Source organism: Pleurodeles waltl, chromosome 11 (genome assembly GCF_031143425.1).
Source record: "Pleurodeles waltl isolate 20211129_DDA chromosome 11, aPleWal1.hap1.20221129, whole genome shotgun sequence".
Lineage (NCBI taxonomy): Eukaryota > Metazoa > Chordata > Amphibia > Caudata > Salamandridae > Pleurodeles > Pleurodeles waltl.
The window spans coordinates 967,508,771-967,535,590 of record NC_090450.1 but is presented as its reverse complement, the minus strand read 5'-3'; the positions used below and the strand labels follow the sequence as shown (position 1 = coordinate 967,535,590).

The 26,820-nt window shown below is 49.9% G+C and overlaps 1 protein-coding gene across 1 annotated transcript; it reads left to right on the top strand.

Moving 5' to 3' along the window:
• Positions 1-1,191: 1,191 nt before the first annotated feature.
• GSC2 (goosecoid homeobox 2) lies at positions 1,192-26,280 on the top strand. Its single transcript, XM_069212947.1, has 3 exons — positions 1,192-1,949; positions 18,042-18,289; positions 24,013-26,280. Exons 1-3 carry the CDS (start codon positions 1,709-1,711, stop codon positions 24,115-24,117), a joined length of 594 nt encoding a protein of 197 aa, XP_069069048.1. The 5' UTR covers positions 1,192-1,708; the 3' UTR covers positions 24,118-26,280.
• The last annotated feature ends 540 nt before the right edge of the window (positions 26,281-26,820 follow it).

The window sequence follows — 26,820 nt, the reverse complement described above, 5'->3', positions numbered from 1 at the left end:
TTGGCACTTTGCGGGTTCCTGCGCGCGGCATTCGGGGCTCGCTGACTCCTGAACACCGAAGGCGAAGGGTTAATGCTGACTCCTGTGGACTCAGGAAGAGTCAAAACCTGAGCACCGGCACTTCTTGCCTTTCAAGCACCACAGTACCGGTACGTCAATCCAGAAATGTAATTCCTTTAATGGCACAGAACTGGCACTTTGCAGTAACTGGCACTTCGGCAATACTTTTAATGGCACACAGCAGGCACTTCTAAGTTGGACTGCAGCACTTTGAATGACACAGTACAGAGACTCCTCGGCAGATGGGTTGCACTTTTACTGTCCAATACCAGAAGACTTTTAATGGGATGGCGCAGGCGCTTCTACACAACGCTGCGGGAGTTTTGGAAGGGGCAGTACCAGCACTTGTGAAAAACACTGCTATGTATCTCATGTTAACGGTGGCACTTTTCCCCACGACAGCACCAATATAAGCGGGCACTTCTCAACAACATAACCAACCCCTTTTACTAGGGCTGCTGTGCATTACTCAGATGAGTGTTGCACTTTGGTTAGGGCGGTGCAAGCAGTTCTCAGCAGAGCTGCGGTGCAATCCTGGGGCATTCCCAGCACTTCTCAGCAGGACTTCGGTGGATTTCATGGGACACTCCCAGCACTTCTAGCAGGACTTCGGTGGATTTAATGGGACACTGCCTGCGATTCTCAGCAGGACTTCGGTGGATTTAATGGGACACTCCCAGCACTTCTCAGCAGGACTTCGGTGGATTTAATGGGACACTCCCAGCACTTCTCAGCAGGACTTCGGTGGATTTAATGGGACACTCCCAGCACTTCTAGCAGGACTTCGGTGGATTTAATGGGAAACTGCCTGCGATTCTCACCAGGAATTAGACAACACCACCACTTCAGCAGGGCTGATTATTTTTAATGAGACAAAAGCAGCAATTCCAAGCAGCACTGCTATACTTTTAATGGGGCCTCGTCACCATTCGTAGTAGGGCTGCTGTGCGTTTAATGTGACCGTACACGCACTTCTCAGTGTAGCTGCTACACATTTAATTGCACAGTACCGGAGCTTCTCGGCAGCGCTGCTTACCCTTAATGAGACAAAAGCAGCAATTCTCGAAAAGGCAGACATTTTCACCACAGTCAAAAGCGCTAATGTGCTTTTACAGGACGGTACATCCACTTCTCAGCAGAGTTTCTATAAATGTCATCACAAAGTGCCAGCACTCCTCGTTAGGTATTTCGTGGTTTTTATGACACACTGCCTTCAATTCTCAGCAGCTATGGGACACCGCCACCACTTCTCAGCAGGGTTGCTTACTGTTAAAGACACAGTAGCAGCACTTCTCAGTAAGAAGACTGTACATTTAATCGGACTTTACCAGTATTCTTAGTATGGCTGCTGTGCTGTTAATGGGACAATGCATGCACTTCTCAGCAGAGCTGCTGTACGTTTAATCGTAAAGTGCCGGGGCATCTCAGCAGGCCCGCTGTACTTTAATGGGACTCTACGTGCACTTCTCACTGCACATCTAATCATAAAGTGCCGGCGCTTCTCAGCAGGCCCGCTGCACTGTTAATGGGACAGCTGAAGTTATGATGTAGGGAGCTCGAACCTGCCACATTTACTGTTTCAAGAGCTGCCACAAGCGAGTGGTTATGCACGCTACCGTCCAGCAGGGAGCGCCATTGTCGAGCTAAGATGTCTGCAGAGCTGGCGCGGGGCAATGACCCCCGAAGGCCCAGCGCCAAGAAGCAGCGCGCCTTCACCATAGACAGTATCCTGGCGGACTCGTCCGTGGAGCCAGCGCCTACAACTCCCTGCCTGCCGCTGGGCGCCGTTCCTGCAGTTTACAGAGAGGACGGGATGGCGCCGGGGTGTCCCTGCTGCTGCTGCTCCCACGCAAATGCCCACACCCCAGAGGAGCCTGGGGCCTGGATGGGTGAGTATCCTCCTGCACGGTGAAAGGGTGGGGGAGGGATGGCCAGGGCAGGCCCCCGAGGGCCCGATCCATGCCAGATTTTCATGATAACCGGCGACTATGCAAAAACGTTCCATATCATTTCATTTAAACATATCTTTGGTCGGTATTTTGAAAAAAATTAAATAGATGCAGACCTCCTGGATGCATCTTCAACTTAACTTGGCCAGAAGACGCCGAGTGGATGTATGTGGACCAACATTATCGTTTAGAAGAGACTTATGTGCAAGCCATCGAGCGTAGATTCAAGAAGCTGTACCCCACTTCTTGAAGAGGCTTTATAAATGCCATGACATAACCTGACACGCAGTCTGATCTTGGGCAGATATACCTTTCTGTACCGCGGTAACGTATCCGGTAACCTGAAGGACGGAGAAGGTGCCTCTGGGAATACATAACTGTTATTTGTGTATTATTTCATGAGCATTTGTTTAGGGTATTTCTAGTTCAATTTAAAGCAGTGCGAACATGTGTCAGCACGACCAAATCCTCGCATTAAAATTAAAATAATGTATTAAGTTAAATATTGTACCTCAACCCAAAGAAAAATATAGAATTTGCAATGGAACCTAATTCTAAAGCACACCTGGAAACATGCAAGTGTTGTCTAACTTCTGGCCGCTCTAGGAGGCAGTGTATTGAGTTCTGGCCTCTCTAGAACAGTGGGTCATGTTCTGGCCTATCTAGGAGGCAGTGTGTTTTGTCTGGCCTCTCTAGAACAATGTGTCATGTTCTGGCCTCTCTAGGAGAGTGTGTCGTGTTCTGGCCTCCCTGAGAGTGTGTCATGTTCTGGACTATCCAGGAAAGTGTATCGTGTTCTGGCCTCACTAGGAGGCAGTGTGTCATGTTCTGGTCTCTCTAAGAGTGTGTGTCATGTTCTGGCCGCTCTAGGAGAGTGTGTCGTGCTCTGGCCTCCCTATGAGAGAGTGTGGTGTACTGGACTCTCCAGGAAAGTGTATCGTGTTCTGGCCTCACTAGGAGGCAGTGTGTCGTGTTCTGGCCTCTCTAGGAGGCAGTGTGTCATGTTCTGGCCTCTCTAGGAGTGTGTGTCGTGTTCTGGCCGCTCTAGAACGTGTGCCGTGTTCTGGCCTCTCTAGGAGGTAGTGTGTTGTGTTCTGGCCAGTCTATGAGAGTGTGCCAGGTTCTGGCCTCTCTGGAACAGTGGGTCGTGTTCTGGCCTCTCTAGAACAGTGGGACATGTTCTGGCCTCTCTAAGAGGCAGTGTGTTGAGTTCTGGCCTCTCTAGAACTTTGTGTCATGTTCTGGCCTCTTTAGTGGAGTATGTCAGGTTCTGTCCTCTCTAGGCAACAGTGTTTTGTGTTCTGGCCTCTCTAGAACAATGTGTCATGTTCTGGCCTCTCTAGGAGAGTGTGTCGTGCTCTGGCCTCCATATGAGAGTGTGTGGTGTTCTGGACTCTCCAGGAAAGTGTATAGTGTTCTGGCCTCACTAGGAGGCAGTGTGTCGTGTTCTGGCCTCTCTAGGAGTGTGTGTCGTTTTCTGGCCTCTCTAGGAGGTAGTGTGTTGTGTTCTGGCCACTCTATGAGAGTGTGCCAGGTTCTGGCCTCTCTGGAACAGTGGGTCGTGTTCTGGCCTCTCTAGAACAGTGGGACATGTTCTGGCCTCTCTAGGAGGCAGTGTGTTGAGTTCTGGCCTCTCTAGAACCTTGTGTCATGTTCTGGCCTCCTTAGGAGAGTATGTCAGGTTCTGTCCTCTCTAGGTGACAGTGTTTTGTGTTCTGGCCTCTCTAGAACAATGTGTCATGTTCTGGCCTCTCTAGGAGAGTGTGTCGTGCTCTGGCCTCCCTATGAGAGTGTGTGGTGTTCTGGACTCTCCAGGAAAGTGTATCGTGTTCTGACCTCACTAGGAGGCATTGTGTCATGTTCTGGCCTCGCTAGGAGGCAGTGTGTCGTGTTCAGGCCTCTCTAGGAGTGTGTGTCGTGTTCTGGCCTCTCTAGGAGGTAGTGCGTTGTGTTCTGGCCACTCTATGAGAGTTTGCCAGGTTCTGGCCTCTCTAGAACAGTTTGTCATGTTCTGGCCTCTCTAGAACAGTGGGTCATGTTCTGGCCTCTCTAGGAAGCAGTGTGTTGAGTTCTGGTCTCTCTAGAACTTTGTGTCATGTTCTGGCCTCTTTATGAGAGTATGTCAGGTACTGTCCTCTCTAGGCGACAGTGTTTTGTGTTCTGGCCTCTCAAGAACAATGTGTCATGTTCTGGCCTCTCTAGGAGAGTGTGTTGTGTTCTGGCCTCCCAATGAGTGTGTGTCGTGTTCTGGACTTTCCAGAAAAGTGTATCGTGTTCTGGCCTCACTAGGAGGCAGTGTGTCATGTTCTGGTCTCTCTAAGAGAGTGTGCCATGTTCTGGCCGCTCTAGGAGAGTGTGTCGTGCTCTGGCCTCCCTATGAGAGTGTGTGGTGTTCTGGACTCTCCAGGAAAGTGTATCGTGTTCTGGCCACACTAGGAGGCAGTGTGTCGTGTTCTGGCCTGTCTAGGAGGCAGTGTGTCGTGTTCTGCCCTCTCTAGGAGTGTGTGTTGTGTTCTGGCTGCTCTAGAACATGTGCTGTGTTCTGGCCTCTCTAGGAGGTAGTGTGTTGTGTTCTGGCCACTCTATGAGAGTGTGCCAGGTTCTGGCCTCTCTGGAACAGTGGGTCGTGTTCTGGCCTCTCTAGAACAGCAGGACATGTTCTGGCCTCTCTAGGAGGCAGTGTATTGAGTTCTGGCCTCTCTAGAACTTTGTGTCATGTTCTGGCATCTTTAGGAGAGTATGTCAGGTTCTGTCCTCTATAGGCGACAGTGTTTTGTGTTCTGGCCTCTCTAGAACAATGTGTCATGTTCTGGCCTCTCTAAGAGAGTGTGTTGTGCTCTGGCCTCCGTATGAGAGTGTGTGGTGTTCTGGACTCTCCAGGAAAGTGTATCGTGTCCTGGCCTCACTAGGAGGCAGTTTGTCGTGTTCTGGCCTCTCTATGAGGCAGTGTGTCGTGTTCTGACCTCTCTAGGAGTGTGTGTCGTGTTCTGGTCGCTCTAGAACATGTGCCGCGTTCTGGCCTCTCTAGGAGGTAGTGTGTTGTGTTCTGGCCACTCTATGAGAGTGTGCCAGGTTCTGGCCTCTCTAGAACAGTGTGTCGTGTTCTGGTCTCTCTAGAACTTTGTGTCATGTTCTGGCCTCTTTATGAGAGTATGTCAGGTACTGTCCTCTCTAGGCGACAGTGTTTTGTGTTCTGGCCTCTCTAGAACAATGTGTCATGTTCTGGCCTCTCTAGGAGAGTGTGTTGTGTGCTGGCCTCCCTATGAGTGTGTGTCGTGTTCTGGACTCTCCAGGAAAGTGTATTGTGTTCTGGCCACACTAGGAGGCAGTGTGTCGTGTTCTGGCCTGTCTAGGAGGCAGTGTGTCGTGTTCTGCCCTCTCTAGGAGTGTGTGTTGTGTTCTGGCTGCTCTAGAACATGTGCCGTGTTCTGGCCTCTCTAGGAGGTAGTGTGTTGTGTTCTGGCCACTCTATGAGAGTGTGCCAGGTTCTGGCCTCTCTGGAACAGTGGGTCGTGTTCTGGCCTCTCTAGAACAGCAGGACATGTCCTGGCCTCTCTAGGAGGCAGTGTATTGAGTTCTGGCCTCTCTAGAACTTTGTGTCATGTTCTGGCATCTTTAGGAGAGTATGTCAGGTTCTGTCCTCTATAGGCGACAGTGTTTTGTGTTCTGGCCTCTCTAGAACAATGTGTCATGTTCTGGCCTCTCTAAGAGAGTGTGTTGTGCTCTGGCCTCCGTATGAGAGTGTGTGGTGTTCTGGACTCTTCAGGAAAGTGTATCGTGTCCTGGCCTCACTAGGAGGCAGTTTGTCGTGTTCTGGCCTCTCTATGAGGCAGTGTGTCGTGTTCTGACCTCTCTAGGAGTGTGTGTCGTGTTCTGGTCGCTCTAGAACATGTGCCGCGTTCTGGCCTCTCTAGGAGGTAGTGTGTTGTGTTCTGGTCACTCTATGAGAGTGTGCCAGGTTCTGGCCTCTCTAGAACAGTGTGTCGTGTTCTGGTCTCTCTAGAACAGTGGGTCATGTTCTGGCCTCTCTAAGAGGCAGTGTGTTGAGTTCTGGCCTCTCTAGAACTTTGTCATGTTCTGGACTCTTTAGGAGAGTATGTCAGGTTCTGTCCTCTCTAGGCGAGAGTGTTTTGTGTTCTGGCCTCTCTAGAACAATGTGTCATGTTCTGGCCTCTCTAGGAGAGTGTGTCGTGTTCTGGCCTCCCTATGAGTGTGTGTCGTGTTCTGGACTATCCAGGAAAGTGTGTCATGTTCTGGCATCTCTAGGAGGCAGTGTGTTGTGTTCTGGACACTCTATGAGAGTGTGTCAGGTTCTGGCCTCTCTAGAACAATATGTCGTGTTCTGGCCTCTCTAGAACAGTGGGTCATGTTCTGGCCTCTCTAGGAGGCAGTGTGTTGAGTTCTGGCCTCTCTAGAACTTTGTGTCATGTTCTGGCCTCTTTAGGAGAGTTTGTCAGGTTCTGTCCTCTCTAGGCGGCAGAGTTTTGTGTTCTGGCCTCTCTAGAACAATGTGTCATGTTCTGGCCTCTCTAGGAGAGTGTGTTGTGTGCTGGCCTCCCTATGAGTGTGTGTCGTGTTCTGTACTATCCAGGAAAGTGTATCGTGTTCTGACCTCACTAGGAGGCAGTGTGTCATGTTCTGGTCTCTCTAGGAGGCAGTGTGTCGTGTTCTGGCCTCTCTAGGAGTGTGTGTCGTGTTCTGGCCTCTCTAGGAGGTAGTGCGTTGTGTTCTGGCCACTCTATGAGAGTGTGCCAGGTTCTGGCCTCTCTAGAACAGTGTGTCGTGTTCTGGTCTCTCTAGAACAGTGGGGCATGTTCTGGCCTCTCTAGGAGGCAGTGTGTTGAGTTCTGGCCTCTCTAGAACTTTGTGTCATGTTCTGGCCTCCTTAGGAGAGTATGTCAGGTTCTGTCCTCTCTAGGTGACAGTGTTTTGTGTTCTAGCCTCTCTAGAACAATGTGTCATATTCTGGCCTCTCTAGGAGAGTGTGTCGTGCTCTGGCCTCCCTATGAGAGTGTGTGGTGTTCTGGACTCTCCAGGAAAGTATATCGTGTTCTGACCTCACTAGGAGGCATTGTGTCATGTTCTGGCCTCTCTAGGAGGCAGTGTGTCGTGTTCTGGCCTCTCTAGGAGTGTGTGTCGTGTTCTGGCCTCTCTAGGAGGTAGTGCGTTGTGTTCTGGTCACTCTATGAGAGTGTGCCAGGTTCTGGCCTCTCTAGAACAGTGTGTCGTGTTCTGGTCTCTCTAGAACAGTGGGTCATGTCCTGGCCTCTCTAGGAGGCAGTGTGTTGAGTTCTGGCCTCTCTAGAACTTTGTGTCATGTTCTGGCCTCTTTAGGAGAGTATGTCAGGTTCTGTCCTCTCTAGGCGACAGTGTTTTGTGTTCTGGCCTCTCTAGAACAATGTGTCATGTTCTGGCCTCCCTAGGAGAGTGTGTCGTGTTCTGGCCTCCCTATGAGTGTGTGTCATGTTCTAAACTATCCAGGAAAGTGTATCGTGTTCTGGCCTCACTAGGAGGCAGTGTGTCATGTTCTGGTCTCTCTAAGAGAGTGTGTCATGTTCTGGCTGCTCTAGGAGTGTGTCATGTTCTGGCCTCTTTATGAGAGTATGTCAGGTACTGTCCTCTCTAGGCGACAGTGTTTTGTGTTCTGGCCTCTCTAGAACAATGTGTCATGTTCTGGCCTCTCTAGGAGAGTGTGTTGTGTTCTGGCCTCCCAATGAGTGTGTGTCGTGTTCTGGACTTTCCAGAAAAGTGTATCGTGTTCTGGCCTCACTAGGAGGCAGTGTGTCATGTTCTGGTCTCTCTAAGAGAGTGTGCCATGTTCTGGCCGCTCTAGGAGAGTGTGTCGTGCTCTGGCCTCCCTATGAGAGTGTGTGGTGTTCTGGACTCTCCAGGAAAGTGTATCGTGTTCTGGCCACACTAGGAGGCAGTGTGTCGTGTTCTGGCCTGTCTAGGAGGCAGTGTGTCGTGTTCTGCCCTCTCTAGGAGTGTGTGTTGTGTTCTGGCTGCTCTAGAACATGTGCTGTGTTCTGGCCTCTCTAGGAGGTAGTGTGTTGTGTTCTGGCCACTCTATGAGAGTGTGCCAGGTTCTGGCCTCTCTGGAACAGTGGGTCGTGTTCTGGCCTCTCTAGAACAGCAGGACATGTTCTGGCCTCTCTAGGAGGCAGTGTATTGAGTTCTGGCCTCTCTAGAACTTTGTTTCATGTTCTGGCATCTTTAGGAGAGTATGTCAGGTTCTGTCCTCTATAGGCGACAGTGTTTTGTGTTCTGGCCTCTCTAGAACAATGTGTCATGTTCTGGCCTCTCTAAGAGAGTGTGTTGTGCTCTGGCCTCCGTATGAGAGTGTGTGGTGTTCTGGACTCTCCAGGAAAGTGTATCGTGTCCTGGCCTCACTAGGAGGCAGTTTGTCGTGTTCTGGCCTCTCTATGAGGCAGTGTGTCGTGTTCTGACCTCTCTAGGAGTGTGTGTCGTGTTCTGGTCGCTCTAGAACATGTGCCGCGTTCTGGCCTCTCTAGGAGGTAGTGTGTTGTGTTCTGGCCACTCTATGAGAGTGTGCCAGGTTCTGGCCTCTCTAGAACAGTGTGTCGTGTTCTGGTCTCTCTAGAACTTTGTGTCATGTTCTGGCCTCTTTATGAGAGTATGTCAGGTACTGTCCTCTCTAGGCGACAGTGTTTTGTGTTCTGGCCTCTCTAGAACAATGTGTCATGTTCTGGCCTCTCTAGGAGAGTGTGTTGTGTGCTGGCCTCCCTATGAGTGTGTGTCGTGTTCTGGACTCTCCAGGAAAGTGTATCGTGTTCTGGCCACACTAGGAGGCAGTGTGTCGTGTTCTGGCCTCTCTAGAACAATGTGTCATGTTCTGGCCTCTCTAGGAGAGTGTGTCATGTTCTGGCCTCCCTATGAGTGTGTGTCATGTTCTGGACTGTCGAGGAAAGTGTATTGTGTTCTGCCTCACTAGGAGGCAGTGTGTCATGTTCTGGTCTCTCTAAGAGAGTGTGTCATGTTCTGGCCGCTCTAGGAGAGTGTGTCGTGTTCTGGCCGCTTTAGAACAGTGTGTCGTGTTCTGGTCTCTCTAGGAGAGTGTGTCGTGTTCTGGCCTCACTAGGAGGCAGTGTGTCATGTTCTGGCCTCTCTAGGAGGCAGTGGGTCGTGTTCTGGCCTCTCTAGAACAGTGGGACATGTTCTGGCCTCTCTAGGAGGCAGTGTGTTGAGTTCTGGCCTCTCTAGAACTTTGTGTCATGTTCTGGCCTCTTTAGGAGAGTATGTCAGGTTCTGTCCTCTATAGGCGACAGTGTTTTGTGTTCTGGCCTCTCTAGAACAATGTGTCATGTTCTGGCCTCTCTAAGAGAGTGTGTTGTGCTCTGGCCTCCGTATGAGAGTGTGTGGTGTTCTGGACTCTCCAGGAAAGTGTATCGTGTCCTGGCCTCACTAGGAGGCAGTTTGTCGTGTTCTGGCCTCTCTATGAGGCAGTGTGTCGTGTTCTGACCTCTCTAGGAGTGTGTGTCGTGTTCTGGCCGCTCTAGAACATGTGCCGTGTTCTGGCCTCTCTAGGAGGTAGTGTGTTGTGTTCTGGCCACTCTATGAGAGTGTGCCAGGTTCTGGCCTCTCTAGAACAGTGTGTCGTGTTCTGGTCTCTCTAGAACAGTGGGTCATGTTCTGGCCTCTCTAGGAGGCAGTGTGTTGAGTTCTGGCCTCTCTAGAACTTTGTGTCATGTTCTGGCCTCTTTAGGAGAGTATGTCAGGTTCTGTCCTCTCTAGGCAACAGTGTTTTGTGTTCTGGCCTCTCTAGAACAATGTGTCATGTTCTGGCCTCTATAGGAGAGTGTGTCGTGTTCTGGCCTCCCTATGAGTGTGTGTCGTGTTCTGGACTATCCATGAAAGTGTATCGTGTTCTGGCCTCACTAGGAGGCAGTGTGTCATGTTCTGGTCTCTCTAACAGAGTGTGTCATGTTCTGGTCGCTCTAGGAGTGTGTCATGTTCTGGCCTCTTTAGGAGAGTGTGTCAGGTTCTGTCCTCTCTTGGTGACAGTGTTTTGTGTTCTGGCCTCTCTAGAACTTTGTGTCATGTTCTGGCCTCTTTAGGAGAGTATGTCAGGTTCTGTCCTCTCTAGGCAACAGTGTTTTGTGTTCTGGCCTCTCTAGAACAATGTGTCATGTTCTGGCCTCTATAGGAGAGTGTGTCGTGTTCTGGCCTCCCTATGAGTGTGTGTCATGTTCTGGACTGTCCAGGAAAGTGTATCGTGTTCTGCCTCACTAGGAGGCAGTGTGTCATGTTCTGGTCTCTCTAAGAGAGTGTGCCATGTTCTGGCCGCTCTAGGAGAGTGTGTCGTGTTCTGGCCGCTTTAGAACAGTGTGTCGTGTTCTGGTCTCTCTAGGAGAGTGTGTCGTGTTCTGGCCTCACTAGGAGGAAGTGTGTCATGTTCTGGCATCTCTAGGAGGCAGTGTGTCGTGTTCTGGACTCTCTAGGAGAGTGTGTCGTGTTCTGGCTGCTCTAGAATGTGCATCATGTTCTGGCCTCTCTAGGAGGCGGTGTGTTGTGTTCTGGACACTCTATGAGAGTGTGTCAGGTTCTGGCCTCTCTAGAACAATATGTCGTGTTCTGGCCTCTCTAGAACAGTGGGTCATGTTATGGCCTCTCTAGGAGGCAGTGTGTTGAGTTCTCGCCTCTCTAGAACTTTGTGTCATGTTCTGACCTCTTTAGGAGAGTTTGTCAGGTTCTGTCCTCTCTAGGTGACAGTGTTTTGTGTTCTGGCCTCTCTAGAACAATGTGTCATGTTCTGGCCTCCCTAGGAGAGTGTGTCGTGTTCTGGCCTCCCTATGAGTGTGTGTCATGTTCTGGACTGTCCAGGAAAGTGTATCGTGTTCTGCCTGACTAGGAGGCAGTGTGTCATGTTCTGGTCTCTCTAAGAGAGTGTGTCATGTTCTGGCCGCTCTAGGAGAGTGTGTCGTGTTCTGGCCGCTTTAGAACAGTGTGTCGTGTTCTGGTCTCTCTAGGAGAGTGTGTCGTGTTCTGGCCTCACTAGGAGGTAGTGTGTCATGTTCTGGCCTCTCTAGGAGGCAGTGTGTCGTGTTCTGGACTCTCTAGGAGAGTGTGTCGTGTTCTGGCCGCTCTAGAATGTGTGTCGTGTTCTGGCCTCTCTAGGAGTCGGTGTGTTGTGTTCTGGACACTCTATGAGAGTGTGTTGTGTTCTGGCCTCTCTAGAACAGTGTGTTGTGTTCTGGCCTCTCTAGAACAGTGGGTCGTGTTCTGGCATCTCTAGGAGGCAGTGTGTTGAGTTCTGGACTCTCTAGGAGAGTGTGTCGTGTTCTGGCTGCTCTAGAATGCGCGTCATGTTCTGGCCTCTCTAGGAGGCGGTGTGTTGTGTTCTGGACACTCTATGAGAGTGTGTCAGGTTCTGGCCTCTCTAGAACAATATGTCGTGTTCTGGCCTCTCTAGAACAGTGGGTCATGTTCTGGCCTCTCTAGGAGGCAGTGTGTTGAGTTCTGGCCTCTCTAGAACTTTGTGTCATGTTCTGGCCTCTTTAGGAGAGTTTGTCAGGTTCTGTCCTCTCTAGGTGACAGTGTTTTGTGTTCTGGCCTCTCTAGAACAATGTGTCATGTTCTGGCCTCCCTAGGAGAGTGTGTCGTGTTCTGGCCTCCCTATGAGTGTGTGTCATGTTCTGGACTGTCCAGGAAAGTGTATCGTGTTCTGCCTGACTAGGAGGCAGTGTGTCATGTTCTGGTCTCTCTAAGAGAGTGTGTCATGTTCTGGCCGCTCTAGGAGAGTGTGTCGTGTTCTGGCCGCTTTAGAACAGTGTGTCGTGTTCTGGTCTCTCTAGGAGAGTGTGTCATGTTCTGGCCTCACTAGGAGGCAGTGTGTCATGTTCTGGCCTCTCTAGGAGGCAGTGTGTCGTGTTCTGGACTCTCTAGGAGAGTGTGTCGTGTTCTGGCCGCTCTAGAATGTGTGTCGTGTTCTGGCCTCTCTAGGAGTCGGTGTGTTGTGTTCTGGACACTCTATGAGAGTGTGTTGTGTTCTGGCCTCTCTAGAACAGTGTGTTGTGTTCTGGCCTCTCTAGAACAGTGGGTCGTGTTCTGGCATCTCTAGGAGGCAGTGTGTTGAGTTCTGGACTCTCTAGGAGAGTGTGTCGTGTTCTGGCTGCTCTAGAATGTGCGTCATGTTCTGGCCTCTCTAGGAGGCGGTGTGTTGTGTTCTGGACACTCTATGAGAGTGTGTCAGGTTCTGGCCTCTCTAGAACAATATGTCGTGTTCTGGCCTCTCTAGAACAGTGGGTCATGTTCTGGCCTCTCTAGGAGGCAGTGTGTTGAGTTCTGGCCTCTCTAGAACTTTGTGTCATGTTCTGGCCTCTTTAGGAGAGTTTGTCAGGTTCTGTCCTCTCTAGGTGACAGTGTTTTGTGTTCTGGCCTCTCTAGAACAATGTGTCATGTTCTGGCCTCCCTAGGAGAGTGTGTTGTGTTCTGGCCTCCCTATGAGTGTGTGTCATGTTCTGGACTGTCCAGGAAAGTGTATCGTGTTCTGCCTGACTAGGAGGCAGTGTGTCATGTTCTGGTCTCTCTAAGAGAGTGTGTCATGTTCTGGCCGCTCTAGGAGAGTGTGTCGTGTTCTGGCCGCTTTAGAACAGTGTGTCGTGTTCTGGTCTCTCTAGGAGAGTGTGTCGTGTTCTGGCCTCACTAGGAGGCAGTGTGTCATGTTCTGGCCTCTCTAGGAGGCAGTGTGTCGTGTTCTGGACTCTCTAGGAGAGTGTGTCGTGTTCTGGCCGCTCTAGAATGTGTGTCGTGTTCTGGCCTCTCTAGGAGGCGGTGTGTTGTGTTCTGGACACTCTATGAGAGTGTGTTGTGTTCTGGCCTCTCTAGAACAGTGTGTTGTGTTCTGGCCTCTCTAGAACAGTGGTTCGTGTTCTGGCATCTCTAGGAGGCAGTGTGTTGAGTTCTGGCCTCTCTAGAACTTTGTGTCATGTTCTGGCCTCTCTAGGAAAGTGTGTCAGGTTCTCTTCTCTCTAGGCGGTCGTGCGTTGTGTTCTGGCCTCTCTAGAACAGTGTGTCATGTTCTGGCCTCTCTAGGAGAGTCTGTCGTGTTCTGTCCTCCCTATGAGAATGTGTGGTGTTCTGGACCTTCCAGGAAAGTGTATTGTGTTCTGGCCTCACTAGGAGGCAGTGGGTTGTGTTCTGGCCTCTCTAGGAGTGTGTCTCAGGTTCTGTCCTCTCTAGGCGGCAGAGTTTTGTGTTCTTGCCTCTCTAGAACAATGTGTCATGTTCTGGCCTCCCTATGAGAGTGTGTCGTGATCTGGACTCTCCAGGAAAGTGCATTGTGTTCTGGCCTCACTAGGAGGCAGTGTGTCATGTTCTGGCCGCTGAGGGCAGAGAGAGCAGTGGTGTAGGGTACAGTGGTGCAAAGTAAAGGACAGTGGTGTACAGTGCAGTTGTTTAGAGTGCATTGGGGTAGAGTGCAGTGACATAGATTGGCATGGGGCAGAGTAGAGTGGCATAGAGTGCAGTGGAGAAGAGAGTGGCATACAATAGAGTGGCAGAGAGTGCAGTAGTGTAAAGTGGTGCAGTGGCATAGAGTGCAGAGTGGATTCGAGTGGCATAGAGTGCAGTGGCGTAGAGTGGAGTAGTGTAGCGTGGTGCAGTGCTGAGCATAGTGCTGTAAAGTGCAGTACGTAGAGTGGAGCTATGCAGAGTAGAGTGGTATAGAGTGCAGTGGAATAGAGTGTATTGGTGCAGAATGCAGTAGTACAGAGTAGAGTGGTGTAGAGTATAGTGGCGACCAGTGCACTGTTGCAGAGCAGTGTGTCAGAGTGCAGTGGTTTAGAGTGCGGTGGTTTAGAGTGCAGTGGGGTAGAGTGCAGTGGCATAGAATGCAGTGGCACAGAGTGCAGTGGGGTAAAGTAGATTGTTTCACAGTAGGGTGAAGTGGCGTAGAGTGGAGAGGTGCAGGGTAGAGTGGAGTTGCATAGAGTGGCATAGAGTGTGATGGTATAGAGGAAAGTAGTGTAAAGTGCTGCGGCACAGAGTGCAGTGGTGCAGAGTAGATAAGAGTGACGTACATTGTATTGATGTAGAGTGCAGGGTAATAGAGTTGAGTGTTACAGAGTAAAGTGCACTAGCATTGAGTGTATTAGCATAGAGTGCAGTGGCTTACAGTGCAGTGTTGCAGAGTGGCATAGAGTGGAGTTGGAGTGGAGTTGTGCAGACCAGATTGGTGTTGCCTAGACTGGAGTGGTATAGTGTGCAGAGCCGCAGAGCGCAGTGGTGTAGAAAGGCATAGAGTAGAGTGGTACAGAGTAGAGTAGAGAGGTGTAGGGTGAAGTAGCTTTGAGAGCAGTGACATAGAGTGGAGTGGAGAAGAGTGGAGAAAAGTGCAATGTGCAGTGTACAGTGCAGTGGCATGGAGTGGTGTAAAGTGGAGTGATGCAGAATATGGTGCAGTGGTATGGAGTGGTGCAGAGCAGAGTGGAATGGAGTATGCATGGTGTGGTAACACACTGCCATTACAGACAACACGTTTTTAATTGAAATTATCATTATATTTGCGCAGACATACAGTTTTTCAAATAAAACTACACAGTGCACAGACAATGATGTGTGGAAATTGCATCGCCTAATGCAATGATTTGTTTAAATCATATAAAGGTATTTGTTTCCAGCACAGTTCAGAATTAACAAAAACATACTCCTATTTCTGATATATTCTGGTTTATTTAAATGTTGTCATGTGATAGAAAAAACTCTTTCCTAACCTCTATATCCAGCAAGATTGTTGCATAAATCCTCTCACTTTGAAGTCAAAGAAAAGTAACAACAAAGTTCCCACCGAAGACAGAGCCTGACATTTGACCTTGTTCTTTGAAAGCACAGCAAATGTCATGAGATAAGAACAAGATTTCTCTGTCTGTTTACAAAAAGGGAACACTCGAAAGGATACTGTAAATAAGGTTTGGGCAAGAAAAGGGATGAACTCAAGCTGCATAGCCTAAAACAAATAAAGCCAGCCAATTGAAAGCATTGAAATGTGAGTTACAAACCACAAAGCCAATGGCCAAGGAAGATCTATGAATGTACTTAAAGTGACAGTTGTGTGATACTTTGTGGGGAAAGTCCAGTATTTTATTCCAGTCTGTATCTTGCAGAGGTTTCGCCACATTATTCACCCAGGTAGTATGACGAGAAGACCTGGAGTGGTCTCAATGTTGCAAGAAAGGTCTGTGCACTCATTCTATCAGTTTGCCACCAGTCCCTCTGGTGCAGTGCCCCCATTTCTTGGGATTTCGGAAGAGACACGACCGTACGACTTATCAAGGTCGTAGCATTGCACGTGATTCTGCACATATTTACGCTTTTTACATACTTGAGATACATTGGACGTTTGGTAAATCCAGGGCATGGGATATTCGCCACATCCTGTGTAATTTTGATTCATGCTTTCTCGTCTATGCCTTGAAAAAGTATTTTAGACGAAACACGTGTCGGCTGTCTGGCTGTCTTTTCCATTGGACTTACCGTCATTTTGGTTTGAATCACTTGCCAACGTATTAATAAAATTCTGATGATGCATTACAGACTTGTGTTACACGCTGATTCGCAAGCACAGTAAAGTGTGGACTTATTGCACTTTTCGGTGTGCCCCAGTGCATTTTCTTCTCACCAGTCCCTATGGTGTAGAGCTTCTGGGACACCTCATGTAGGGTTAGTGCTAGGTGGCAGACATGAAATAGGGCATTTAATGACTGTTTAAGGTGGTTGTAAGTAAGAAGCTGACTGGGGTGAAGATGGCCGCAAGGGTTTGGAAATTTAGTAGCTCACTGTCCAGAAACAAATCCCCCAATTTTAAGACACCTGCAGCATGCCACTGATGGAGTTGCTCTGAGCACAGCCGCCCTGTGCGAGTGGGAAGGCTTAGCAAAGGTAGTGCAGGAGCACAGGGTTTCTTCGGGTCAGTGAGTTTACAGGGTCTAGCAAGGCAAGATAAAGCTGTGCCTGATAACCGCGGATGGTGAGCCGTAGAATGGTCAGTAGGAAACAATGAGCAGTGTATTAAGCCCTCCTTAAAAGTCTTTACAGATAAAACCCATCTCATGCAGGGGGGGCGGCAGAAATCCAGCGAGCCACCCTTAGGACCTGTGCAGCTGACTAATAGCATTCTATATCCAGAAGGCCTAATCCACCCACAGTCATGGGTAGCTTTAGAGTGGAAAGAGCTACCCGACGGCACCCCAACCACCAAATCAGTTGTGTGGCATGTCTGAAGAAGGAATGAAGGATGAGCAGAAGAAGGTTTGCAAAATAATACTATCATTGGGTTAGCACACCATCTTCACTAGTGCCCCGTGGCCTCTACAGAGAAGAGAGAACCAAAAAGCAAACTGGCCTTGGAGGAACTGTGACGCTCTGCTGAGATTTCCATCCAGCAAATCAGTGGGAGAATGGCAGATATTAATCACTAGGTATGGAAAGGTAATTGGTTCCCAGTTCAATCTGAGGTCTAATTGTATATAAAGGGCAAAACAGTGCCATATGTTAAAGAAACACTTATTACATTTTAAAATATTTACATTTTGTTTGTGCAATTTACATCCCAAATATTTTGACGATTCTAAGCATGACACTTAGGGATAACCCAGATCACTAGTTTGGCTTTTGCTCAATTTGAAATCCATTTTAAGACATGGACAAAACGGGCAATTGCCTTGCACAACCTTGCAAAGGGTCTGGCCCCTGCTCGCCCTTCACAGGCACGAACAGCAGACCATTGCACCAGAAGTGTTTGCCAAGGTGGATGGGTGCTGCTTGTTCAACCACCTGACAGTGCCTCTTCTGTTTCTCTCCTGTCTGCAGAGATAACTACCCAGGTACCAAATACCTTCCGATAGTCTTGGTGGACCCATCTTGTCTGATTTTAGGAATTCTTAGCAACAACGTCCCATTTGATCTCGATTTCATCCTCCTCTTTTATTATCTTTGATTGGTAGTTCAGGCTCCCAGTTCTGAGATAAATGTAGAGTCCCACCCAGACATACACTCTAGTGCTGTGAGACGACAGACAAGTTGTGGGTACCTCACATCTTGACATTAGGTGTGAGACCGTCGTCCACACCATCTACCCTGCCTCATTAAATTTTTATGGGCTTGAAAGTTCATGGGCGGTTGGGGTGAGCCAGATGTTTTTGTTCAATTTGTTTAAACTAGCATAAGGTTAATTACCTTAATGTTTCCCAAACTGTTTGCCATGGGATTTAAAATGTTCAGAAACCTAATCAAAATGTTGTTGTTACTTCCTCTCAAGAAAGATTGGGTAGATTTGGATAGAGGTGATGGCCTTAACACAGTGCTGAAGGGCATTCATTTACGACTGAACAAAGACCTAATGTGACACTTGAATGTAGCATACCAGAAGGCAATCACAAAAATACCATAGTGAATAAGTAGTGCTATGTTAAAAAAGAGTAAATAAGTGCACTGATAACATAGTGAGGCATGGCCTCTCTTGGGAGTCTAAAACTGAAGTTTGTTCTTGAATTTTTGTCCTGAACTTTGACCCTTTGTACTGAATTTTTGTCCTGAATTTTGACCCTTTGTCCTGAATTGTTTACAGTCCTGTCCAGAATTTGCCTCGATGCCTGGTGGTCACCCTGTGCACAGCGTCTGTGGCAGTCATTGGGAGGGTGCAAAACTTGTGCAATTTGTTTTAGCGTAATTACGTGAAAATGTGTGCCTAATCAAGCAAAATGCAGAACTGGTAGCTGGAGCAATATTTCACCGTGAAATGTATTGATTGCTGTGTTCGTATTGGATGTAACGACACATTTTGCACTAAAATACTGCAAAGATAACACGTGCCGCAAACAGCACTCACTCGCACTGATAGTTCCTGGTGTTTCCGTGCACACGTGCTAAATTTTCCCCAAGAACGAAGCATAATTAATTATGTGATACGGCAAAACTTTGCAATTTTGAGTAACAGGCCTAGTTGGAGGTTACCGAGCGTATGCTCACGCTAATGTCCCCGTGCCTAGTAGAAATGTTTTGCTTTTCCTTTGTCAGCCCCCAGGTTTCCGTGGTCCGTGCGGCTCTTCCAGCCCAGGCCCAGGGCCGAGGAGCCGGCCCCCGGGGGCTCCGGAGAGCTGCGCCCGGTGCAGCCGGCGCACAGGAGGACCCGGCGGCACCGCACCATCTTCACCGAGGAGCAGCTGCAGGCCCTGGAGGCCCTCTTCCGCCAGAACCAGTACCCCGACGTCATCACGCGCGAGCACCTGGCGGGACGCATCCAACTGAAGGAGGAGAGGGTGGAGGTGAGAAGGCAGGTCACCGGATTCATAGGGAGAGCAAGGCACCAGCGAACCCTGCAACCCCGATGCACTCATGAAATGAACCAGAGCGCTGCGTCATGTTTGGTGTGGTTTGCAATACTTAGAGTCCCTAAATGTAATTGCATTTCATTACTGAATTTCGTTAGCATAGTTCACTTTCGCTTATAATATTTTGATTTTGCATTTCATTGTTTTATTTCACTAGTCCATTTAATAATTCCATTTCGTTACTACAGATTTCGTTTTGCATGTCATCCTTTTTGTGGCATCTTACCCCAGTGGCTGTGCTTAATTTGTGCCGGTGGTTGCAGGTGGTGGGCCTGGGCGTTCATTTTTAGCGACCTGGACTCATATTTTTTATGGTCAGGCTTTGGCACAGAACAAGAGAGAGGGAGAAAGAAGGTGGAAGGGAAATATAGCAAAACTGCATTAAAGGAAGAAAGCATGGATGCCAAACAAGCGAGATAAGGAGACAGGACATGTAGGGTGGTGGAAGAAAGAAGCATCATGTGGAATCAAAACTAGGCAGCCTTGGTACTTCGCCACCCTGACATTCATGAGGACCAGCGGTGGGCCCTAAGAAAAACTTTGGGTCCCTCGACCTATTTATTGATTTATTTGTTTTAAAATTAAACACTACCCACTACTGCCAACCAGGTGACTATCCTGCTCTCCCAAGACCCACCTTTCCACTTCCTTTCCTTCTACAGTGCCTGGGCTGAGAAGACTGCCTTCTGATTGGCTGACATGGGTTCCAAAGACACATGCTCAGAGGCAGGATAGTTGCGATCCCATAAAAGTTAAAATGATCAAAGATTACTATGAACCCCTGTTAGAACCTGTAAAACAGAAAGGCTGTGACTCCTGCCCCATCCTCCCACAAGCAGTTCTCACTACAGCCACCAAATGTAAAGGCAAAGAAATGAGCCTCCTGCCAGGGTTGGACTGGCCTATAGGCAGAGGTGTAGCTTCAGGGGGGTGTTTGGGGTGTTACACCCGCCTAATAAATGTATTTTCCGATAAATAGTTGGGTACAGGTGCTGTCAGTTGAGTATTGTGAACTGTCAGTCGGATTTCACCAAGAATTTGTAAATACACACAGACAAAACTTAACACACACTCTCTCCTTCTCTGTTTTGAAAGTCCTCAAAAATAATAGTTATTTTACAAAATATAGTGTTTTCTCTCTTAGTAGTCGTACCAATCCGCATTCCTTTCCTTTTCCTCTGCCCCTTAGGCCCCTCTCATGCAGCCTGCTTGTCGTATAAAGTATTTAAATATCAAATGACAGCTTGATTGTCGGAAAATCTGAAGCTCACACAACCCCAATGTTACTGACCAAGCCACGCCCCTGCCAATAGGGCAATCAGCAAGTGCCCGACAGGGTGTTCTTACAGATCAGTGTGTGGACCACATTTTTGGCTGCTTGTGGGCCTGTTTATGGTCTGTTGAGACAGTTTTTCCTGTTGATTTCTCTGATATTAAAACAAACATTGCCTGAAGGAAGCTCAAATCCATGCAGTGTTTCATACCCTACAAAACAGTTATGCAGCTTGTCTTTACAAGTTCAAAACTACCCCAATTTGCAAACATGGGAAACTTTTTTAACTCTCTTATTCGCTAATAGAGACACTTTTTTTTTGGTGCCAGGGCCTATTGCTTGACCCACTCCGACTCTCCCTCTGGCACCTGAACCAGGATCAGTCGGTGGGAAGAAGCCTCAGGCACCACCACCTGGACAATGGGTCCCACTAATTGGATGTACTACATTCCCACTGTCTAAAATGCAATTTACCACAGTTCACTAATGTTACCTACTACCACAAATAAAGGCAGAGAACACACACCAGCACCCTCACATGTGGGCACCTGAAGACGTGAGGCAGTAGAAGGACACAACTATCAGGAAAACACCAGGTGCAAGCAAACATGAATTCTTCTGGGCGTCCTAGTCACATCCATAGGGAGATACACACACAAACCGGGAGGCACAAGCACTGGGAACACAAACATAGCCACACAAAGAGGTCCCGTGGAGTGTGCAGTGCTGGAGCACCCCATAATCAGTCAGTACAGACACACTGAGCACACATCACTAGTGATATATTGAGAGATCTGTGGTATAAATAAAATGTGGGAAAAAACAATTTCATGACAAAGAATGAATGACTGTTTTGGATATGTCTAATATAAATTGAAGTATATACAGTGTGTATGCCTAGGTATGGCCAATGCAGATTCTCCAAGCAATCCACTAAGGATAATAACAACATCTGGGTAGGATTTTCAACTCTTTAATGCCTGGATACTGCAATCGGCAGCTGAAAAGTGGTTGATTAAATTTACAAGTGTTTCATGCAGTGCGCTTCATGTGCAGCGTTGATCTAAAGTACATATACTGTAGCAAATATGAACATAATGCAGCAGTTCATTAAACAAAGCGCAGAATGGCATGTTTACCTGGACACAGCTGTACGTCACTATCCTGTTGTGGGTTCACATGTATTATACGACCCCTAACTTCACAGCTTTGGGGCACTCTGCATGAGGTGAGCCTCAGTCTGTGGGTCTGATCTAAATGCTGCTAGAAACCTGACGGGGCTTGCCGCAGCGCCAATGAGGGTGCGCCTCTCTTGGTCCAGTGTCAGCCTCCTCTGGGACTCCTGTCTGCACCCCTCCCTTGCAGCTCCAGAGATGCTGGCAGAGTGGCTAGTGTGAATAAGCGATGTACACCAGGGTGCCGAGAAGGCGGGCCTGTACGAGGAGAAATGTCCGCCTCAGGAACCGTGAGAGGATGAAGCAGGGGACATGGCTGGGATGTGGCTCATGAAAGGTGCGACACCTTCAGAGAGTCCTGGCCATTTAAACAGCTGCACTTTGTGAGCTGTAACCTTTGCGACCACATTCCATGTTTTATATTTAGACGCTACCGTCATGCTCCGAGTACCCGTTCTAATGGTATTTGATAGGTAGAGTACTTGCATTTCTCAGCAGGAAGGTATCACTGCTCGGCCGGGAGGTGTTACTATCAAAAACAGAGTATCTGCACTTCTCAGCAGGGAGGTGTTACTATCAAACATAGAGTACCTTCACTTCTAAGCAGGGAGGTTATTACTACAAACACAGAGTACAACACTTCTGAGCCTGGGGATATTACTGGCAAACAAAGAGTACCCGCACGTCTCAACAGGGAATTGTTACTATGAAACATAGAGTATCTGCAATTCTGGGCAGAGAGGTATTACTATCAAACATAGAGTACCTGCACTTCTCGGCAGAGAGGTATTACTATCAAACATAGTGTACCTGCACTTCTCGGCAGAGAGGTATTACTATCAAACATAGAGTACCTGCACTTCTCAGCAGCGAGATATCACTGACAGACATAGAGTACCTGCACTTCTCAGCAGTGAAGTGTTACTATGAAACATAGAGTATCTGCACTTCTCGGCAGGGAGGTATTACTACCAAACAAGGAGTACCTGCACACTTCTCAGCAGGGAGGTGTTACTATGAAACATAGAGTATCTGCACTTCTCGGCAGAGAGGTATTACTATCAAACATAGAGTACCTGCACTTCTCGGCAGCGAGGTATCACTGACAGGCATAGAGTGCCTGCACTTCTGAGCAGGGAGGTATTACTGCCAAGCATAGAGTGCCTGCACTTCTCAGCAGGGAAGGTTTACCCTGAAACATAGAGTATCTGCACTTCTCGGCAGGGAGGTATTACTGCCAAGCATAGAGTGCCTGCACTTCTGAGTAGGGAGGTATTACTGCCAAACACAGAGGGCCTGATTCTGACCTTGGCGGTCTTTTCGCAAGACCGCCGAGTTACCGCCGCGGTAAAGACCGCCGACCGCGGCGGTATGCCGCTGCGCGTATTCCGACCGCTGGGAGCGTTCCGCCGGAATACCGCCAGCAGCCACACTGGCGGTCGGCGGGAAAGTGGAGACTGGTCAACCTCCACCGCCACGCCAGCAGAACACCGCCCCCAGAATTACGACCCACATTTCTGTGTGGCGGTCTTCTGTTGGCGGTCTTCTGTTGGCGGTCACGTCCCTATGGCTCCCGTCGCCTCCCGGAGGACCAACGCACAAGGTAAGTTGATCGTCCGTGAGGGGAGGGGGTGGGGGGGTGTTGTGTGATGTGTGCGTGCATGGGGGTGTGTAGAGGGGGTGTGTGAGTGCGTGCATGCGGGCGGGGGGTGCTGCTGTGCCTTTGGGCAACGTGTGTAGTTCGGCGGGTGCGCATGTCGGCATGTATGTGTGCGGGTATGTGCCCCCGTTGTGTATGTGTGTGTGTAGGGGGTGTGCATATGTGCATGTTGGGGGTGCGTGCATGTCGGGGTGCGTGTATGTGCATGTCGGGGTGGGGGGGGCAGGGGGTTCGTACCACCTCTGGGGGGTGGCAGGGGGGTGGAGGGTGTGTGGGGAGGACTCGTGGGGGGCAGTGGGGGGTGGGGGAGACCCCTATCAGTGCCAGGGAAGGAATTCCCTGGCCCCGATAGTGCCTACCGCCATGGTTCGCATGGCGGTTCCCGACCGCCAAAAACCGCGGCGGTAAGCAGGGTCATGATACGGTTGGCGGTCTTGGGTCGACCGCCAGGCCGGAGTGTGCGAACTCCAGCCCGTCGGTCATGACCGCCGTGGCGGTCGGAGTGGGGAAGTGGCGGTCGATCGCGGCGGTGACCGCCGTGGTCAGAATGCCATTTTTTGGACCGCCGGTCTGTTCGCGGTCCGACCGCCGCCTCTCCGCCGACCGCCAAGGTAAGAATCAGGCCCAGAGTGCCCGCACTTCTCAGCAGGGGGTGTTACTATCAAACATAGAGTATCCGCACTTCTTAGCCGGTAATGGGTACTCTAAGACGGTGAGTACCTGCCCTTGTTTCTATCCATGTCAAGTAGTGACCCTATAAACCACTCTTTGCCCATCAGCCTGGACATTCTGGGCACTCTTACACTTCTAATGCTCTCATGGCTGGAGGGCGAGGGGCCTTTGGTCAGTGTTACATTTCTAAAAGTTTCGGAATGAGGATTTATGAAGTTATGACCCCCTCTTCGCCCCCTCTCCCCCCAAACACACACAAACACCTATCAATTATCCCCTGGCGAGTCTCTGCTCCTCAGATCTGCTGAAGTTTCCTGGTGGAAAGATGAACTGTAAATTCGAATAGATTTGGACTTTGGTGTGGTGGCGCCCAATTCTGCAAGTAAGTCTTCATTTTTCATGAAGAACTTTGGAGGTATTTACATAACTCAGTAAAGAGCTCGCCCGTGCTAGATACTTCCACCCACCCTTGTTCACTGGCACTCATGCCCAGTGCGGGCAGTGTACACTGCGCATGCGCATGGACTTGAAGTCTCCAAACTTCCGGTGGAAGTGAAAGTGACTTCACAGCCCTCTTGATCACTTAAAGCATTACTGGGTTTTCCCTTAGTATCATCCTCTCTTTGTTGATGAGGGGAGGAGAAAAGAGTTGAAACTTTAGAAAGCAAACCTCTCACAGACTTACATCCTTCTGCAGCCTTCATTGGCCCCCAGACCAGGGAAAACAAACCAAGCCAGGTGAGGCTCTGGTACCCTGGCCAGTCCTGACTGAGGCCTGGGAGTATGTGTTCAGTGTTGCTGTGAGTCCGTCTTCAGTGTTTTGTACATGTCGTACCACGTCAGCCCGGGCCTTCACCAGTTTTGGTTCCACCTGCAGGTTTGGTTCAAGAACCGAAGAGCCAAGTGGAGGCGTCAGAAGAGGGTGTCGAGCTCTGCGCTGCTCATCCAGGGAGCAAAGAAATCCAGTGAGGAGGTCCGCTAGCCCCCTGCCAGAGAGACCGTGGGGGGCATGGTGCAATGGAAGGCACACTGCAGTGAGGAACTAAGGAGAGACCTTGGGAAAGAGGGTGCACTGGAGGGCACACACTGCACTGAGGAACTACGGAGATCCCGTGATAGAGAGGGTGCACTGGAGGGCACACTACAGTGATGAACTAAGGAGAAACAATGGGAGAGAGGGTGCACTGGAGGGCACACTGCACTGAGGAACTAAGGAGACACAATGGGAGAGAGGGTGCATTGGAGAGCACACACTGCACTGAGGAACTAAAGAGACACCATAGAAGAGTGGGTGCACCGGAGGGCACGTTGCAGTGAGGAACTAAGGAGAGACCACGGGAGAAAGGGCGCACTGGAGGGCACACTTCAGTGATGAACTAAGGAGACACCATGGTGGACACTGCACTGGGGGGCACACTGCAGTGATGAACTAAGGAGACACCATGGTGGACACTGTGCGCAGGAGGGCACACTCCACTGATGAACTGAGGAGACACCATGGGAGAGAAAGTGCACTAGAGGGCACGCTGCAGTGATGAACTAAGGAGACAACTTGGGAGAGAGGGTGCACTCAAGGGCACACACTGCACTGAGGAACTAAGGAGACACCATGGGAGAGAGGAGGGTGCACTGGGGGGCACACTGCAGTGATGAACTAATGAGACACCATGGTGGACACAGTGCACTGGAGGGCAAACTGCAGTAATGAACTAAGGAAAGACTGTGGGAGACAGGGTGCACTGGAGGGCACACTTCACTGGTGAAGTAAGGAAAGTCCACGGTGGACTTTGTGCACAGGCAGTCACACTGCAGTAATGAACTAAGGAGACACCACGGGAGAGAGGGTGCACTGAAGGGCACACACTGCACTGAGGAACTAAGGAGACACCATGGAAGAGAGGGTGCACCGGTGGGCACACTGCACTGAAAAACTAAGGAGACACCACAGGAGACAAGGTGCACTGGCACCCACACTGCACTGATGAACTAAGGAGAGACCATGGGAGATGGGGTGCGCTGGAGGGCACACACTGCACTGCTGCCTTAACAAGACATCGTGGTGTACAGGACATACTGGTGCCATACTCACTGATGAAATAATGACTGTAGGGGTCACGGTGCACTGGCAGCCACACTGCACTGATGAACTAATGAGAGATTGCGAAGAACATGCTGCATTGGAGGGCACACTGCAGTTATGGACTAATGGGGGTACATAGTGCAATTGTGGGCACACCACTAATAACTAAGAAGAGATAGAGAACAACATGGTGCACTGGTGGCTACTCTGCACTGATGCACTATTATAAAGCCACGGGAGACTGGTGGACACGCTAGACTGATGAACTAAGGAGAGACAGTAGAGAAGATGTGCACTGGTAGACACACTGCACTGGTAACTTAAGGAGATACCATGGCGTACTGGTGGACACACTGCACTGGTGAACTAAGGGAAGCGTGGGGAACATGGTGCACTGATAGACACACTGCACTGGTGAGTTAAGGATATACCATGGTGCACTGGCGAGCATGCTGCGCTGGTGAACAAAGGAAGGAGTGGAAAACATGGTGCACTAGCAGGCACACTGCACTGTTGAATTTAAGAGATACTTGTGTACTGGAGGGCACACTGCACTGATGAACCAAGGAACTATAATGGATGACGGCTGAACTGATGAACTAGGGAGAGATAGTGAAAGAAATGGAGCCCTGTGGCATAAACGGTACTCTGCTGCACTGCATTACAGAAATGAACAGCACTAAGGACTAAACACACCTGTAGTGCAGGAAGTGGTGCATTCGTGGCCTGAGTGGCACAAGGCACTGGTGTGCTTAAACCATTAGGGTGCCTTGCAGAGGTAAACTAAGGAGAGCCAGTGGGAGGCACGGCGTCCTGGTGGAGTAAACAGCACTAGGATGCACTGCACTAAAGGACTGAACGGCACTGGGTGAACTAGGGAGAGGCGGTGGGAGGCACGGCGTCCTGGTGGAGTAAACAGCACTAGGGTGCACTGCACTAAAGGACTCTACGGCACTGGGTGAACTAGGGGGAGTCGGTGGGAGGCACGGCGTCCTGGTGGAGTAAACAGCACTAGGATGCACTGCACTAAAGGACTCAGCGGCACTGGGTGAACTAGGGAGAGGCGGTGGGAGGCACGGCATCCTGGTGGAGTAAACAGCACTAGGATGCACTGCACTAAAGGACTCAGCAGCACTGGGTGAACTAGGGAGAGGCGGTGGGAGGCACGGCATCCTGGTGGAGTAAACAGCACTAGGGTGCACTGCACTAAAGGACTCTACGGCACTGGGTGATCTAGGGGGAGTCGGTGGGAGGCACGGCGTCCTGGTGGAGTAAACAGCACTAGGATGCAATGCACTAAAGGACTCAGCGGCACTGGGTGAACTAGGGAGAGGCGGTGGGAGGCACAGCATCCTGGTGGAGTAAACAGCACTAGGATGCACTGCACTAAAGAACTCTGTGGCACTGGGTCGGCGTCCTGGAGGAGTAAACAGCACTAGGATGCACTGCACTAAAGGACTCTACGGCACTGGGTGAACTAGGGAGAGGCGGTGGGAGGCACGGCCTCCTGGTGGAGTAAACAGCACTAGGATGCACTGCACTAAAGGACTCTACGGCACTGGGTGAACTAGGGGGAGTCGGTGGGAGGCACAGCGTCCTGGTGGA

Coding starts and splice junctions, on each gene's coding strand:
- GSC2 (XM_069212947.1), top strand. CDS start 1,709: ATGTCTGCAGAGCTGGCGCGGGGCAATGACCCCCGAAGGCCCAGCGCC. Junction 1,950..18,041: donor GGAGCCTGGGGCCTGGATGG/GTGAGTATCCTC, acceptor TTCCTTTGTCAG/CCCCCAGGTTTCCGTGGTCC. Junction 18,290..24,012: donor TGAAGGAGGAGAGGGTGGAG/GTGAGAAGGCAG, acceptor TTCCACCTGCAG/GTTTGGTTCAAGAACCGAAG.